The 14,261-nt window shown below is 52.9% G+C and overlaps 1 protein-coding gene across 1 annotated transcript in view; it reads left to right on the top strand.

The window, feature by feature from the left end:
• Positions 1-1,377: 1,377 nt before the first annotated feature.
• LRRC75A (leucine rich repeat containing 75A) overlaps positions 1,378-14,261 on the top strand; it is a gene marked incomplete at its 5' end in the record, with an annotated part of 88,965 nt that continues 76,081 nt past the window's right edge. The window contains one exon of the mRNA XM_084273002.1: positions 1,378-1,641. Coding sequence (XP_084129128.1) covers positions 1,378-1,641 — 264 coding nt within the window. The remainder of the gene's footprint in view (positions 1,642-14,261) is intronic.

Raw genomic sequence — 14,261 nt, 5'->3', positions numbered from 1 at the left:
TAGCAGGGCAGAAGCGGTGACTTCCAGATGGGCACTGGAGCAGCTGCTGACAGGGATGAAGGTGAGGAAGGAGGCCAGGAGGTACAGAAGCAGCCACGGTTTGGTGTCGTACCACAGCCGGCCCTGGGGGTCCCGCAGGCTCCCCCTGCCCGGTGCTTCATCCTGGGGTGGGTCAGCGGGTACCAGAGGTGGGTCGGGGGCTGACAGGTCTGCGTGCATGGGGCCTCCCTGGGACAGAACACAGCCTCACGGGGACGGGCACAGCCGAGTGCCTGTAGGTCCCTTGGGTGCCGATACATGGGGAAACCCCGCCGTGCTCCTCCCCGGGAACCACCAGCGGGGATACCCTGCGCTGCCTCCCGGGGGCTGCCTGCAGCGATCCCCGGTGCCTCCCCTCCGCATTGCAACCCTCACCTCCTCTCCCCATACAACCCCGGTGCGGCACACCCCGCCTCCAGTGCAACCCTCCCCCCCCCCCCCCCCCCCCCCGGTGCGATCCCCCAGCCCCGCGGGGCTAGAGAAGGCGGCGGAGGAAGGAAGAGCCCCGTCCGGCTCCAGCTTCCTCCGCAAGCCCTGCCTCGGTGCACGGTGCCCGCCCCCGGCCCTCCCCCGGCTCTCCCCGTTGCATGCGTCCCCCAGCCGGGCGAGCCGAGCCGCGCCGCCTCCCCGGGGAGCTCCCGCCGCCGCCCCCGCCGCGCAACAGTTGCCCCCAAGTCGCGGCCGCCCCCCCCCGCCCCCCCTTCCCGGGGGAGCCCCCTCGGCGCCGGGAGGAGGAGGCGAGGGCTGCTCGGGGGAAGGAGGGGGGGGTTGGGGGGGGCGGCTCGGGGGCTGCGCGGAGCCGTCGCCGCTTTGCAGCGCTGAGCACTGCCGCTCTCATCGCTCCGCTGCCGCCACCCGGGGCCGGGAGGGAGAAGGAGCTCCTCGGATCCCGGGTTCTTGCTTCCCCGCAGCGATGGAACGGGGCGGCGGGGCCGCGGCGCGGCTCCTCTCCGCCGGGTCCAGCCGTTCTCTCCTCCGCCTGCGGGAGCGGAGCAGCCCCGCCGCCGGGCACCGGCCCCCCTGCTAGGCTGCCTGGGGGGGTGGGGCGCCGAGCCCCATCCCGCACCCCCGAACCCCTTGTGCATTCCCTCCACCCCCTTGTGCATCCCCCTGTTCATCCCCTCACCCCCCTGTGCACCCTGAACCCCTTGTGCACCCCCCCCCACCCCTTTGTGTATCCCCCTGTGCACTCCTCCTTGTGCATCCCTTCCATCCCCTTGTGCATCCCCCCTCTGTGCACCCCCTAGCCCCCTTGCACCCCCTCTCCGTGGCTTCCAGCCCCAAGCCCACCCCTCCTTGCATGCAGCCTCAGGGCTGCAACAGCCGGGGCTACGCACCATGGGGACCAAGCAGACCAAGGGCTGCCAGCCGGGCAGCGCCGGGGAGAGCCCCCCGGCCCACCACCGCAAGAAAGTACCCCCCAGGGAAAGGGGGGACTTCCTCGCCTCCCTCGTGGTGAAGTCCGGCGAGAAGTTTGGGAAGGGCGGTGGCAGCAGCTTGCCCCCTTACCACCGGCGGATCTGCATGATCCAAGACATGCTGGTGCTGGTGAAGCAGGGGAAGCAGGAGGAGGCCACCGAGCTGCTGAGGCACCTGCGGCAGGTGAGGACGGGCAGGTTTCTCCTTGGGGGGGGCTGCCTGCTTGCGGTGGGGATAAGACAGTCTAGGAGCAAAACACACCTCGGGTTTGAAAGCCTGCTGGTGAAGAGGGGGCATGCTCTGTTTTTGCGGGTCTGACTTCCGTGTTGTAATATTGGGGAAGTGGCCGAGGAGCTGCAGGGTGGTCATGGTGTTGGAGCTGGGAAAATAACCCCGAGGAGGTGCTTTGCATTGTCTGCGGAGAGGAACCCCGCCGGTAGCGTTTTTTCTCCTTCCCTTGGTTGCTTGTGCTGGTAGCTGTGGGGTTTGCAGTGTGCACAGCCCACTCAAAGGAGGTTCCCACTCAACTTTCCAAAAGTTTGGTGCTTAAAGCAGGTCTCTAAAAGCTCGGAAGCGATTTGAGCAGGCAGCTTTTGAGAATCAGCTCTTCCCAGCTCAGAAATACCAACAGTTGGCAGCTTGGCTTTTTAATCTTGCTCTCTTTATTTTTGGATACACAATTGCTCGGTGGAGTTTTTTGGTGGGGTTGACTGGGGCACATAGAGATGAGCATGTGAGACTCTGTGCAAGAGCGGGGAATTAATTGTACGGAGCCCGAGACCTTTCCCCTTGAAAGTCTGTTTGAGCTGGGCATTAGCTGAGAAGCAACGCTACGGAAAGTTGCTGTGAGCAAACAGAAAGGCAGCTGAGGAGCGCTGCTCTCTACCCAGCAAATTAGCATTTAACCTTTTCTACCGATAGCCAGTGATAAGGCGGCCGCAGCGCTGGGGGTTTGCAGGGCTCTGGGGTCCGCAGGGCTCTGAAAACCAGCAAGTTTCCCATGTGAAGTGAAAGCAGACCCAGCTTCAAGCTTGAGCCCAGGGAGCCTGCGAGGTGTCCGAGCTGCTCCGTGTAACCAGTTCTACCACCTGGGAGAAGTTGCTTAGATCCTCATTGGGCATCGGGAGCTGCGTTCCTGCCCTGTGGATCTGCTCTGTGTCAGTCTGTCCATGTGAAAACACAGCTGGTCCAGAGCCTGACTGTTCTCTTCTTGGGTTTTGGGTTTGGCTTTTTTTTCTCATCCATGTAACTTTTTAGCAAGTGGATGTGGTGTTTGTTAGCATGTCCCTCACCCCTTCACCCCCCAAAAGGCATGCTTCCATTTACCCCATCAGCCAGCATCCCTCTCCCTGGCTGGTTTACGGGACCTGGGACTGTCTTTTCAGTGGTCCAGTCAAGAAACCTGAATAGTTTCAGGTGTGTTTGTGCTCTTCTCTTTAAAGCTCTCCCAACTTACTCTCAACCTTGTGATAAGGTGTCTTCTCTGAGATGAACCTGCCCCCTTCCCCAAAGTCAGGGGTACGACTGTTTGGGATAGAGACCTTTCCACATGGGATCTGTGTGGCTGGGAAAACCCCATGGAGCAAAAGTGGCCGTGAGTTGGGCAGTGCCCAAATGTTGCACCCTCTGAGCCACTCCAAAGCTTTATCACAGCACCGGCAGCACATTGGAGCTGGCAGAAAGGCAGGTGCTAATTTTAGAAAGCATTTATATCAAACACCCCCCCAGAAAAAGTAAATCTAGGTGTCTGTGAAGTACTGTGAGTTGCTCCCAAGTTCTCTCTGGCTTCAGGTACTGTTGTTTTCTGAGATGCTCTGGACCATCTTGTCCCTCCCCATGGGTTGGCCATGCAGAGCTGGAGGGAGCTGGGATGTGTCGCAGTGGCTGCCCTAATAACAGATGTGACCGTGGGGCCATCCTGTCATCTGACTAAAGAGGGGGGGAGGGAAGATAGAAATTAATTTTAAAATGCTGGGGGAAGCAAGGAACCTGTTACAGTCAGATAAGTCTTTGTGAGTGTTTCTGAAGAGCTTGCTCTGATAAGATGTATCTGAGAGTGTCAAAATAAGGAACACTTTGTCCTAGATACTATAATAGGCTCGAAGCACATTTCTAATAAGAAGGCATTATTTCCTGCCTTTGGGTAGTTAATGTGGAATGCCCCATGGAACAACTCCCAATTGCTGTGGTTTTCCATGAGGTGGAACTTTGGGGGTGCATTGGTGGCTGCAAGGGATGCTTGGTTTCCCCCCAAGGAGCCGGAGCTGTGAGACAGTGGGAGTCTGAGAGCTGAGCTCCTGCTGCATCCCAGCCTGAACTTGAGGATCTGGGGGGAAGGAGGAGTTTTCTCCTGCAGACAGGGACAGATGGATGGATGGGTGAGCCTGGTGGGGCAGACACCTTTTCCCACAAGCCATTTATACGGTGTTCACTGCAGAGGGACTCTAGTGTTGGTTGGTCCGTGGTAGGTAGCTGACATAATGCGTGATGCTGCTGCAAAACTGGGGGGTTGAGCAAACCTAGTGACCCAGTGCCCAGCTCTCAGTTCCATTTAGACTTTTTTTTGTTTTTAAATTAAACTAATTAGGTAACTGGGAGCCCTTCCACTGACTTCAAGCTTTGAAGCCAGCACAGCAAGGGGGTAGGTGACAGCATCCCCACGTTCAGAGGTGCTCCATCCTGTTTCTTTTCGTGCAGGAGGAGCATGTTGCCAGACCTGAGGCTGAGCACCTTTTCTGCTTGCCTTGAAACAATTTTCTGCCCAACCCACCTGCACCAAGATGAGTTTTGGGGAGAGCTTCTCCTCCCACCTGCCAGAGCTCCCACAGAAGCTGTGTTTGATAATCAGCCAAAGGGCAGGGCAGTAAAATCCGATTTTGAACATCGTGCCAGAGCATAGGCAGGTCCTGCCCTTCCAACCCCACTGCTGGCACCAATGTCCAGCATGGCCTTTTGCATGTCACCAAATCCATCCCTCCTGCTCCCCTCCCCTGAAATGGGAGCGATGCTGTTCTCTTTACAGGCTCCCGTAAGGATTAATTAATGTTTCCAAGAATGCTTGGAGGTTGCAAACAACTATAAAAGCGCTAAGATACAAAGCAGACTTTTTTTTGTTTAAAAAGATAAAGAATGTGAATGGCAGACAGGCTTCTTTGCTTTGAGACTGCTCCTAGGAGAGGTCAGAAGCGGTCTCTGGTGCGGAGGCAATCTGATCCCACCCCCTGCCCTCAAAATAACACTCCTGTTATTACTGTGTGCAGGAGCTGGCAGTGGCCATTCAGAAGGGTATGTGCTTCTCTGGCACAGCCAGCCTAATTTAACAAGGGGCTCTTAAGCTACAGATACCATGTGTGTCCAGATCTGGGAGCCTCAGTACGAGAAAAATGTGGGACTGTTTGAGAGGGTTCAGAGGAGCCACGATGATGATTAGAGGGCTGGAGCAGCTCCCCTATGGAGAGAAGCTGAGGGAGCTGGGCTGGTTCAGCCTGGAGAAGAGAAGGCTGTGGGGGGACCTCATTGCAGCCTTCCAGTCCCTGAAGGGAGCAGAGGAACAGGAGGGAATCAGCTTGTTAAAGGGCAGAGACTGGCAGGACATGGGGGATGGATTAAAGCTGAAGGAGGGAAGGTTTAAATTAGATATTAGGGGGAAGTTCTTTACAGAGAGAGTGGTGAGGTGCTGGAACAGGCTGCCCAGAGGTGGTGGATGCCCCATCCCTGGGGGTGTTCAGGGCCAGGTTGGATGGGCAACCTTGTGCAGATCCAGGCCTGGAGGTTGGTGGCCCTGCTTGTGACAGGGGGTTGGAGCTCTGTGATCCTTGGGGTCCCTTCCAATCCAGACCAGTCTGATATTCTATGATACCAGTTACTCTTTCTGCTCTGCTGATGCTGTCAAATGCCCGGAGCCCAAACCCCACACAGCAAAATCAAAGTCCCCCCCCAGAAAAGCACTGTCCTGTTGGGCTGAGGTGTGTTTTCCCATCAGCCATCCTCTGCAGTGCTACATGTAGGATGCTTTTGGCAGGTAAACCCATTGGAGGGTAAGCAGAAATACACTGAAATACTGAGTGGTTTATTGAGGCTGGGCTTTGGGGTTGGGAGAAGCTCCCAAGTCACCTGTATGGAGCCAGCTGCCTTTCAGGGAAGTAGTTCTTGTGCTGAATAACTTTGAATCCAGTTTCTCTACTATAGAGCAAGTTCCTATATTTACCTGTCAGTATCTTCTCTGCCTTCCCACAAGGAGCTGCTGCAGGGCCTCACCCTAAGGGAGGGTGAAAACTGAATTAAGTAAAGGTGCCCAGCACTTGGAGAAACCTGGGACCCCGCTTTCAGACCGTGTACCCCATCTGTGCTGGCTGTCATGGGTGGGAGAATTGCAGCTCCTTTGTGCTGGTGAATTCCTGTGCCCAACCCAATGCCACCAGTTGCAGGATAAGCTTCAATACAACATAGCGTGTCGCTGGGGTTTTTTTTACACACTCTTGAGTTTCAGTGGTTAAAGCAGCCAAACACTGTCAGTATATTAAATTCTGGGAGTGTCTCTCCTGCTGGGGAGAGGATTTGTAAAACAAAGCATGTTTTCCTCCTCTCTGCTGCCAAACGGATCGTTTTCCCAAGTGAAATGGTGAAGCGCTTCCCAGCACATTACGTTTCACTCAAAGAATTTGCCATTGGTTATGGCTCAAAGTGGAGTTTTTGCTGGGCTGTTGCTGCTGCTCCACTGGAGCTGGGCTGGTGGGAGGGGGAAGGAGGAGGAAGAGGCATGCGTTGGCTCTGGGCATCACTTGCACAGGGCAGGAGGTGTGCAAGTGTTCCAGGAATACAAAACAAACAAACAAAATGAGAAAAAAAAAAAAGGGCAAAGTGTTGTAATAAAACCTCCAGGCACTGAAGATGGCCAAAAGCCAAATTGCAAGGTCCAAGGTGCAGCAAAGCTTCACAACCTGTAAGGTGGCTTCTCAACCTCACCTGGGTGGTGGTGGTGGAGTGGGAAGGGCAGGGCTGAGGGGTCAGGGCCCCAGATGGGCAAAGACACCACTGCAGCTCTGATTTGCAAGGAGGGTTTGGGGGCAAATGTGCTGCGACCCCCACCAAGCCATGCAGACCCTGCAGCCATGGTGCAGACAGCTGCCTCTCTGCCATGGACAGCCTGCGATGCTCTGACCTGTGCCCAAATACATCCATGCCATGGGTGCAGGTGTCCCCCTGCCCTGCCCAAAGCTGACTCTGGGGTTTTGCAGGCAGCAGTTGGGGGGAGCCAGGCATGATGTGTCCCAACATCTACTCACTGGGTCAGTGGTTAAATGCTTGTTTCTTCTAAGCAGCTGCCTGGTGCTGTGGGGTCTGTGAGGCTCAGGGATGCTTTATTAATTAAATGATTAATGTCCTCATTTTAAGAGGGGGCTTGGCCTGGAGGTATCATGAAAATGTTAAGAAATGGCCAATGTAGAAGACAGATCACTTTGGGCTTCTGCAGGGAGAAGGCCACTGCACCAGAGCCAAGAGCTGTGTGATAAAAAAGCAATATTTAAGGGCAGTCATTCTGCTTAATTAACATTTGTAGGAGCATTAAATGGCAGGCGACTTGTCCCAGTTGTCCCTGTGATTTATATCACACTGAACCCTCCTTCCTGGTCCCTAGTTTTTCCCCCAGCGCTCTGGATTTTGCACTTTCTGGGGAGGCAGGAGCTGTTGGGGGGAGTTTGATGCAGGGTTCTGAAGGCAGCGAGCCACGTCCAATGGCTGGGCTAGTATATGGAGGAGCAGTAAGACATCAAAAGGCCCCAACCTTCCTGGGGAGGGGAAGCACCGCTTTTGAAGCTTTCAAAGAGAGCAATGTAGATGTTTCCAAACCTTCCTGGGAAGTTGCCTTCAGCATGCCAACCTGGCTGCTTGGAGATGCTTAGATGGGGTGGGGAAGGTTTACCTGAGTTCAGACCTCAGGGCAGCGTTCCACCCAAGTGGACCTGAAAAGCAGTCACCCATCAAGATGCACCTGGCTCCTTGGTGTAACTTTGGGCACTCAGGAAAAAACCTCCTGAGTCCTTTCACAGCTCAGTATCAGCCTGGTCTGTATTACACTTTGCCTTACACAGTATGTACCTTCATGGTATGCACCATGGGACAGGAATGCTTCTGGGGACATGTATTTCCCCAAACTCCTCTTCAGAGTAAGAGATGCTGTTGCATAGTAGATCTCCATCGAGATCCAGGAGTTTGCAATGTTTGTGGCATCTCTGGCAGCTCATCAGGATGAAAGGGATGTTTTTTGGGCTGCCTTGTCTCAGATTCAAACTTGGTCCCTCAGGATGCTGGCCCTTGGCTTTGCACCAGCCTTGAAGCGTGTGCTTCAGCCCTGCCTGTGCCACAACTGCTTAAACCCTCCTCAGCCCTGGGGCTGGACATGTGTCTTGACATCTAGAGCAGGCCTTGGGGACCGCTGCGGTCTGGTTCAGAGGTTGCAGCTTAGCTGCAGCCCGTGGGTGCCTCAGAGCTGGACTGTGCCACACTGTGCTTGTGGCTGGTGTCCCTGTGGGGACTGTCCTGTGTTCTCTGGGATGCTGGAGCATCATGGGACCTTCAGCATCATTTCTGCCATGCAAGCAAAGGCCCAATCCTTCCTCCTGAGCGCTAAGACCAGCTGATGCATCAGAGGTGACTAGGGCTGGAGTTTCACAGGCCCTGTGAGCTGCCAGCAGCAGGAAAAGGATAAAGAGGTTTGCAGCATTGGGCTTGATCTTTTGTGAACAGGAGTCCCTGCAGCCGGGACCTGCTCTGCCTGCAGCACCGGGCACTGCATGGTGGAAGTTGGGTAACCCAGCTCGGTGACTTTGGCATTAGTGCTGGTTTCCTTTGGTTTGAGTTGCTGACGAAACCATCAGTGCTCCCCACAGTTATTTTTAACCCTTAGACTGCCAGAGGTGTTGACAACAAATGACTGTGCCTGGCAGTAGTGGGGTGTTTTCTGCTCCAGGTGGGTGTTTTTGGCCTCCTCTCTGCTCTCCCTAGCCCTGCCCTGCTGCAAGCTGCTCTCTTGCAGCACCCCTTCACTGCTTGCTTCCCATCCTGGCTCCTTCTGCTCTTTTTCCTTCCTCCATGGGATTCTCAGGTGGATGCCTGTGTCCCAGTATCTGCTTGGCATCTGAGCAGCCAGGTTTTAATTAACCTCCTGGAGGGTGGCTGCTGCTGCTTCTGCTAAGGAAAATGTGTCTTTGGGGAGGCAGAGGTGTGGGGGGAGGACAGTGTTTGGTAGCATGGGTGACCCTGTGTGCAGCAGTGATGCTCGCCCTGCTGCTGGCGTGGAGCAGAGAGGGTTTTCTTTGCTGACAGGGATGTCCCCCTTGGGAGTGGGGAATCACACACATAAGAAATCAGCGTTGCCAGTGGCTGCATTAATGTAGTACATGCAGCACACCCAGGCAGCCCCTGCTCGCTGCAGGGACTGCACTGAGAGAGCCCAGGATCTGGGTTCATACATCCCCTTGTATCTGAGAAGCATGACTTGGAGTATTTCCCTCCGTGGCCAATTTTCTAAGGGCCCCCAGCTCAGCCTTTCCCCTATCCCAGCTGCTGGAAGTGCTGCTGGCTCAGAGGGCTGTGTGCCCAGGGAGGCGGTGGCTCCCACGTGTGCCATAGCTCAGTGTCTGGGAGGTGACGCAACACAAGCCTGCCTGGTCTGAAAGGGTCGGAGGTGAAACTGCTGGGTCAGACCTCGGGTTCCTTCCTCTGGACCTGCAGAGCTGAGCTTGGTTAGGCTGGGCTCAGTTAGGCAGGGCTATTGCTGCTGGCCAAGAGAGGTGGGCAGCCAGCTCCTCCGGAATGGAGGAGAAGGAGGTCCTGTCTGTGCCCTCTCTGGAGCCAGAAGTCTCCAAGCTGGGAGAGGTTAATAGTTGCAGTTGGCCCTACTCAGCACTTTATCTATTTATATAATAGAGGGAATGTGCCTTTTCCTCTCCAGGCTGCTGCTCTTTCACATCTGCTGTGAAACACAGGCAGCTCCAGGCTCCAGCCCTCAGACAGGCTGGCACACACCTTTTTTTCCTCCTTTTTTTTTCCCTTTTCCTTTTTATCTTGCTTCAAACTGTAAAACCCCCATGTCTGAGGATGTCTTCTCTCTTGCCAGCGCGTGGGTGTGCAGGGAGAGACCTCCCTGCAGATCCCAGCGCTGGGCCCTGCGCTGTGGTGCTGTGCCAGGGTGTGCAGAGGCTCTCCACAGGCAGGGATGCGCATGGTGTAGCTTTTTGATGGCTTTAGATCAATAATAACATTCCATGTGTTGGGGGGGGGGACTTGGTGGCTGTGGCCTCCTTTTAGGGAAGGGAGATGGTTATATATTAATATTCATTTCATACTCGTGCAGAGATGTGGGATTTTTTTTAGCATTTAACTTGTGCAGGTCCCAGCCAAAAGCCTAATGTGATTTAATGCCTAATTCTCTTTCTCTCCTTTTTGCATCTCAACCTCCTTCTCCCCCAAATTCTGGAGAAAAGACTGCTGAATGGTGAGTTTAATCTTGCCTCAAAAAGCAAAAGCAAATGCAAATTGTCCTTTCTCTTCCTCCCCAGGCAGGTTTTAGCTCCAATTACTCCTGGCTCTGACCTTGCTGCTCTGTGAGCAGGAGCTGCTTCCAGCTTTCCAGCTTTTTTAGCTATTTTCAAGACTCTTTACCTTTCAGACTTGTGTCTTTCAAAGTCAGCGACGCTTTTCTTCCTGAAGGTTTGAGTGCACGAGGGTTTGAGTGCATGGGGCATCGCCAGCTTGAGGGAGAGCCTTGGGTATGGACCAGAGGGATCTGCCTCCTTCCTCATGCCTTTGGGTATCTCAGCAGGCATCTCATCCCTTAGGGCCTCTTTGTATTTTATCTTCCCAGCGGCCTGGCTCTCTTGCCATTACAGTGCAGGACTTGGGGTTGGTATTGGTGGAGGAATTTCTTTATGGGATGTTCCTGGGGTCTGCGTGGGTTCCAACAGCCTGTGCATCCTTGTTGGGCTGCCTCGAGGCATGTTGGGCAGTACTTTGGGCTGTACATCGGGCTTCTGCCTGCTGCTTTCAGTCCTGTAATGTCCCCTTTGCCTGTGAGGGTGGTTTTTGGGAAGGAGCAGCAGCGTTTCCAGGGCTGCTTTGCTGCAGACCCGCTCTGCCTCTGCCTTCCCGTTGCTGGGAGGTTTTGCAATGTTTGTGGGTGTGCTCCTGGGGAGCAGGGGGTTGCGGTCACGTGTTGCACAAGAAACTCTAAGGCACTGTCCCTAAACTTCTAATAGTAATTGAATTGAAATGAGCTTTAATTAATTAGAGTGCACTGAACCAACCTGTACTCAGAGCAGGACCCTCAAGTGTGGGTGATGGGTGTGCCGGGAGCCCCAGGTCCCATGGCCCAGTACCATGCTGGGAAACGCCCACCCAAATCCCACTCTGTCTCTAGGGATGCTTAAACTGAGCCTGCACAAGGAGATGGATGGCTGGGAGCTGGCGAGCAATTAATTACCATCTCGTTCTGCAGAGCTGTTCCTTCGCCCCCATCTTCCCCAAGGCCAGGTAGATCTTTGTGGCACAGCAATTAAATCTCAGCAGGGGAAAGGAAAATCTGCTGAGGAAGGAGATCAGATGTGCCCCCAGCCTTTTGCAGTCTGTGGTGGGGAATGGAGATGTGCTGAGGGCTTTTTCTGGGACACCTCCCTCCCCGTTCCCACTCTGCCTGCAGAGCTGGTCCTGTGGAGCACAGTGCTTGTGTTGGGGACTGGTACCATCTCTCTGACCACGGTTTGGGACATCCCAACCTCCAGAGGCTGGTGGAAAGCAGAGGGTTTGGGGAGTCCTGTGTGATGGCAAATGTGGGTATGAGAGCTTCAGATTGGACCTGATGGTGCCATCCCCAAAGGTAAGAGAGCACATTGGGGCAGAGCCACGACTCCCATGTGCAATGGTTGTGTTGTGTCTGCTGCAGCACCTACTGAGGGGCTTTGCTCATGTTGAATAAGCCCCTGGCCCTGGTCCAGCCTGAACTCACCAAAATTAGGATGGCAAAGCACAAATCTCTGCAGGACTCAAACCCATCCCAACAGCTTGTCCGTGATGGTCCCTTCTCTGAAGGTCCCTGTTGACCCATGGTGGCAGGTAGACAGAGCTAGCAAAGCACTGCGTGATGCTGGCATTACTTCATGTATTTCCATACATGTCATCCTCATGGATACAGCTCTTCCCCACTCCAGGATTGGAAGAAGATGGGATTTGGGGAAAACCTCCTTCCCGATGGCTGCTGTGGGCTTCCTGGGCAAAGGTGGAAAGTGCAAAGCAATTTGGAACATGGGTGTGAATGACCTGCAGCCAAGACCAGCAAGGAGGGAATCTTGATTTGAGCAGTGGGTTATTTTTTTTCCTGTGGGTAGGACTTTTTAAATTTTTTTTTTTTTTTTGGTTGTTCTGTAAGAAAGATGATGTTTTCCTGTTTGGTTGTAAAAAGCTGCTTCTGCTTGGTGTAATTGGATACTTCCTTTTCAGAGCAGGGAGCCTGGTGTATCTGGGGGCGTTTATTTAGGCAGCTGTTTGGCTGGGTGATTAACTTTGTGTGTTTTTATTCTGTTGGGAAACGGTGAATTTTGGGTTTACACGATTGATTTATTTATTTCTTTTTTGTATTTCTGGCTCAAGTTACTTGGAGATGAGAACAAGAGTATAAGACACAGAAAACTGGTGGTTTTGTGTTATTTGATCAGTTAATAAACTCAAAATACACTGGATATGTAGGGCAGACAAAGTAAACATCTCCAAAGATATTTTACATTTAAAACCAGTTGATTCATTAACTGGAGTGTTAATTGAACATAACGAATTACACTTCTGGCCACCATAATTAATGATCTTGGCATCTCAGGTTGTATTTTTACTTGCAGATTGGAAAACACGAGTTTCTTCATCACACCCTGGTTTGGTCATTGACTTGAAGTGAAGTGTTGAGCTGGACTAGGTGAATTAACTAGGTGAAATGATGATGTTTTCCTCATCCTTGTGAGAGAGCCAGGCTCTCCCAAAGCTGTGTTTGTGCTTCAGTCTTCTCTGGTTGTGCTTTCGTCAGGGACTTTCCTTAAAGCTTTGGCAGCCAGTGTGTCCTGCTTACCTAATATAAGCTGTTTAATATTAAGCATGACTACATGTTGGCATCACCTTAAATTGCTTCTTTGAAATGAGTGGTTTAAAGTAAATGTATTTAATGCTTAAAGCTATTTTAAATAGCATTATTGATTGAATTTTAATGTCGTTTAATTGAATCCTTGTGCAATCCATTCCTTACCTCTTCCTTAGCAAGGTTCACCATTCACTGAGCCAAGTGCCTTTATCATTGGGTTTCTCAGAGGAGACTGGGCCATCTGGGAGTATCTCAGCCCTGTAGCTGCCATACCTTGCTTACCCCCACTCTGGAGGCACCTGCCAAGATGGAGCTTCAGAGGAGCATCCAGATTCCCTGGTGCCAGAGAGGGAAGTTACTACAAAAGTCTTCAAGAAAGATTTTACTTTCCAAGCTTCTTCCCACTGAGCCAAATACCTCTGAGCAGATCCCAACCCAGAGCAGCCTCTGCTCTACCAAGTAGTTAAAAATCTTGTGCTGGGAACGAAACACATAAACGTAAGATAAAGCATGGGAAAGACTTAATTTCTTCCCTTAAACCCCCAAACCTTTCTTCAGTTACATATTCCTGTAAGACAGGGACAAGATTCCCAGTTTCCCGTGGTGTAAATCACAGCGCTGATTAAGTCTTGGGGTGGGAGGATGGGAGACTTTTGAAGCACCCTGCAAAAGTGGAGTTAATTTGCCCCAGCTGATGGTCTCATCCATTTAACTTCCCAATCGGCATCCCATTTTCCTGAGGGTGTTTTGAGAGGAAACCCTCATCTTGGCAATTCCCTTCCTTGGGCTGCCTGGCAGCATCTCATACAGCAGACAAAATCAATATATTATTATGTGTGCCATTACCAACCCGTCAGGCCATCTAATGGGAATTGCAGGCTGCCTGCCCAGTGGAGGGCTGCAATTTACAGAGCTGGTCTGAACAGCAGGCTGCTCTTGATAGCTTTGGAGGGGAGTGAAGAGTGTTGGGCACAGCGCTGTTCATTGCAGGTATGGAGCAGTGCCTGCTGCCCTTTCCTCCTGCTCTCACTGAGCATGAGGCTGTGCTTTTCATCCTCTCTTCACATCACAAGTGTAGCTCTCAACCAAGTACCTAAGTGCCCTTAAACCACTGAGCATCGCCAGCGTGGGCGATGCAGACAGGGTCCTTCTGCGACTCTGTGGTGGTGTTTGTGATGAGGCTGTGATGTCTGCATGGTAATGGGCTTGGGAATGACCCCAACCCAAGTAAGTGCTTGATGGACATAGGTGAAAGCCCAGTTTCTGACCAAAACGAGGGATGATGCTGTGTTGAATGTGCAGGTCCTCACAGGGTGGTGTAGCCCCGGGGACTCTGTCTTTGCTAAGTTCCTCTGTGTCGCAGTGTCCCTGCATAAAGGAGTGAATGTGGGAACTGCTCCCATCAGGGTGTGCAGGGATTCACTTTAGGGAAAGCTCCTCTTCCCTGGGACTTGCTAGTGCAAGCATGCTTTTAGTATTCAGCTGAGTTATTTCACTGCTTTGGCTTAAGCAGGGGAAAAAGGTGTCTTTGAACTCTGTGCGCACAACATCTGCTTTCTGACATCTCCTTTTTGAGTATAAAATTCCAGACCTTTCCATGGATGAATGCCAGAGGAGGCATTTCTTCTCTCTTCCCTTATTGCTTTAGGATGAGGGTGTCAGCAGTGCTGAGAGCTGCTAGGAC

The sequence above is a fragment of the Gallinula chloropus genome, assembly GCF_964237585.1.
Source record: "Gallinula chloropus genome assembly, chromosome: 19".
NCBI lineage: Eukaryota > Metazoa > Chordata > Aves > Gruiformes > Rallidae > Gallinula > Gallinula chloropus.
This window is presented reverse-complemented; position numbering and strand designations above follow the sequence as displayed.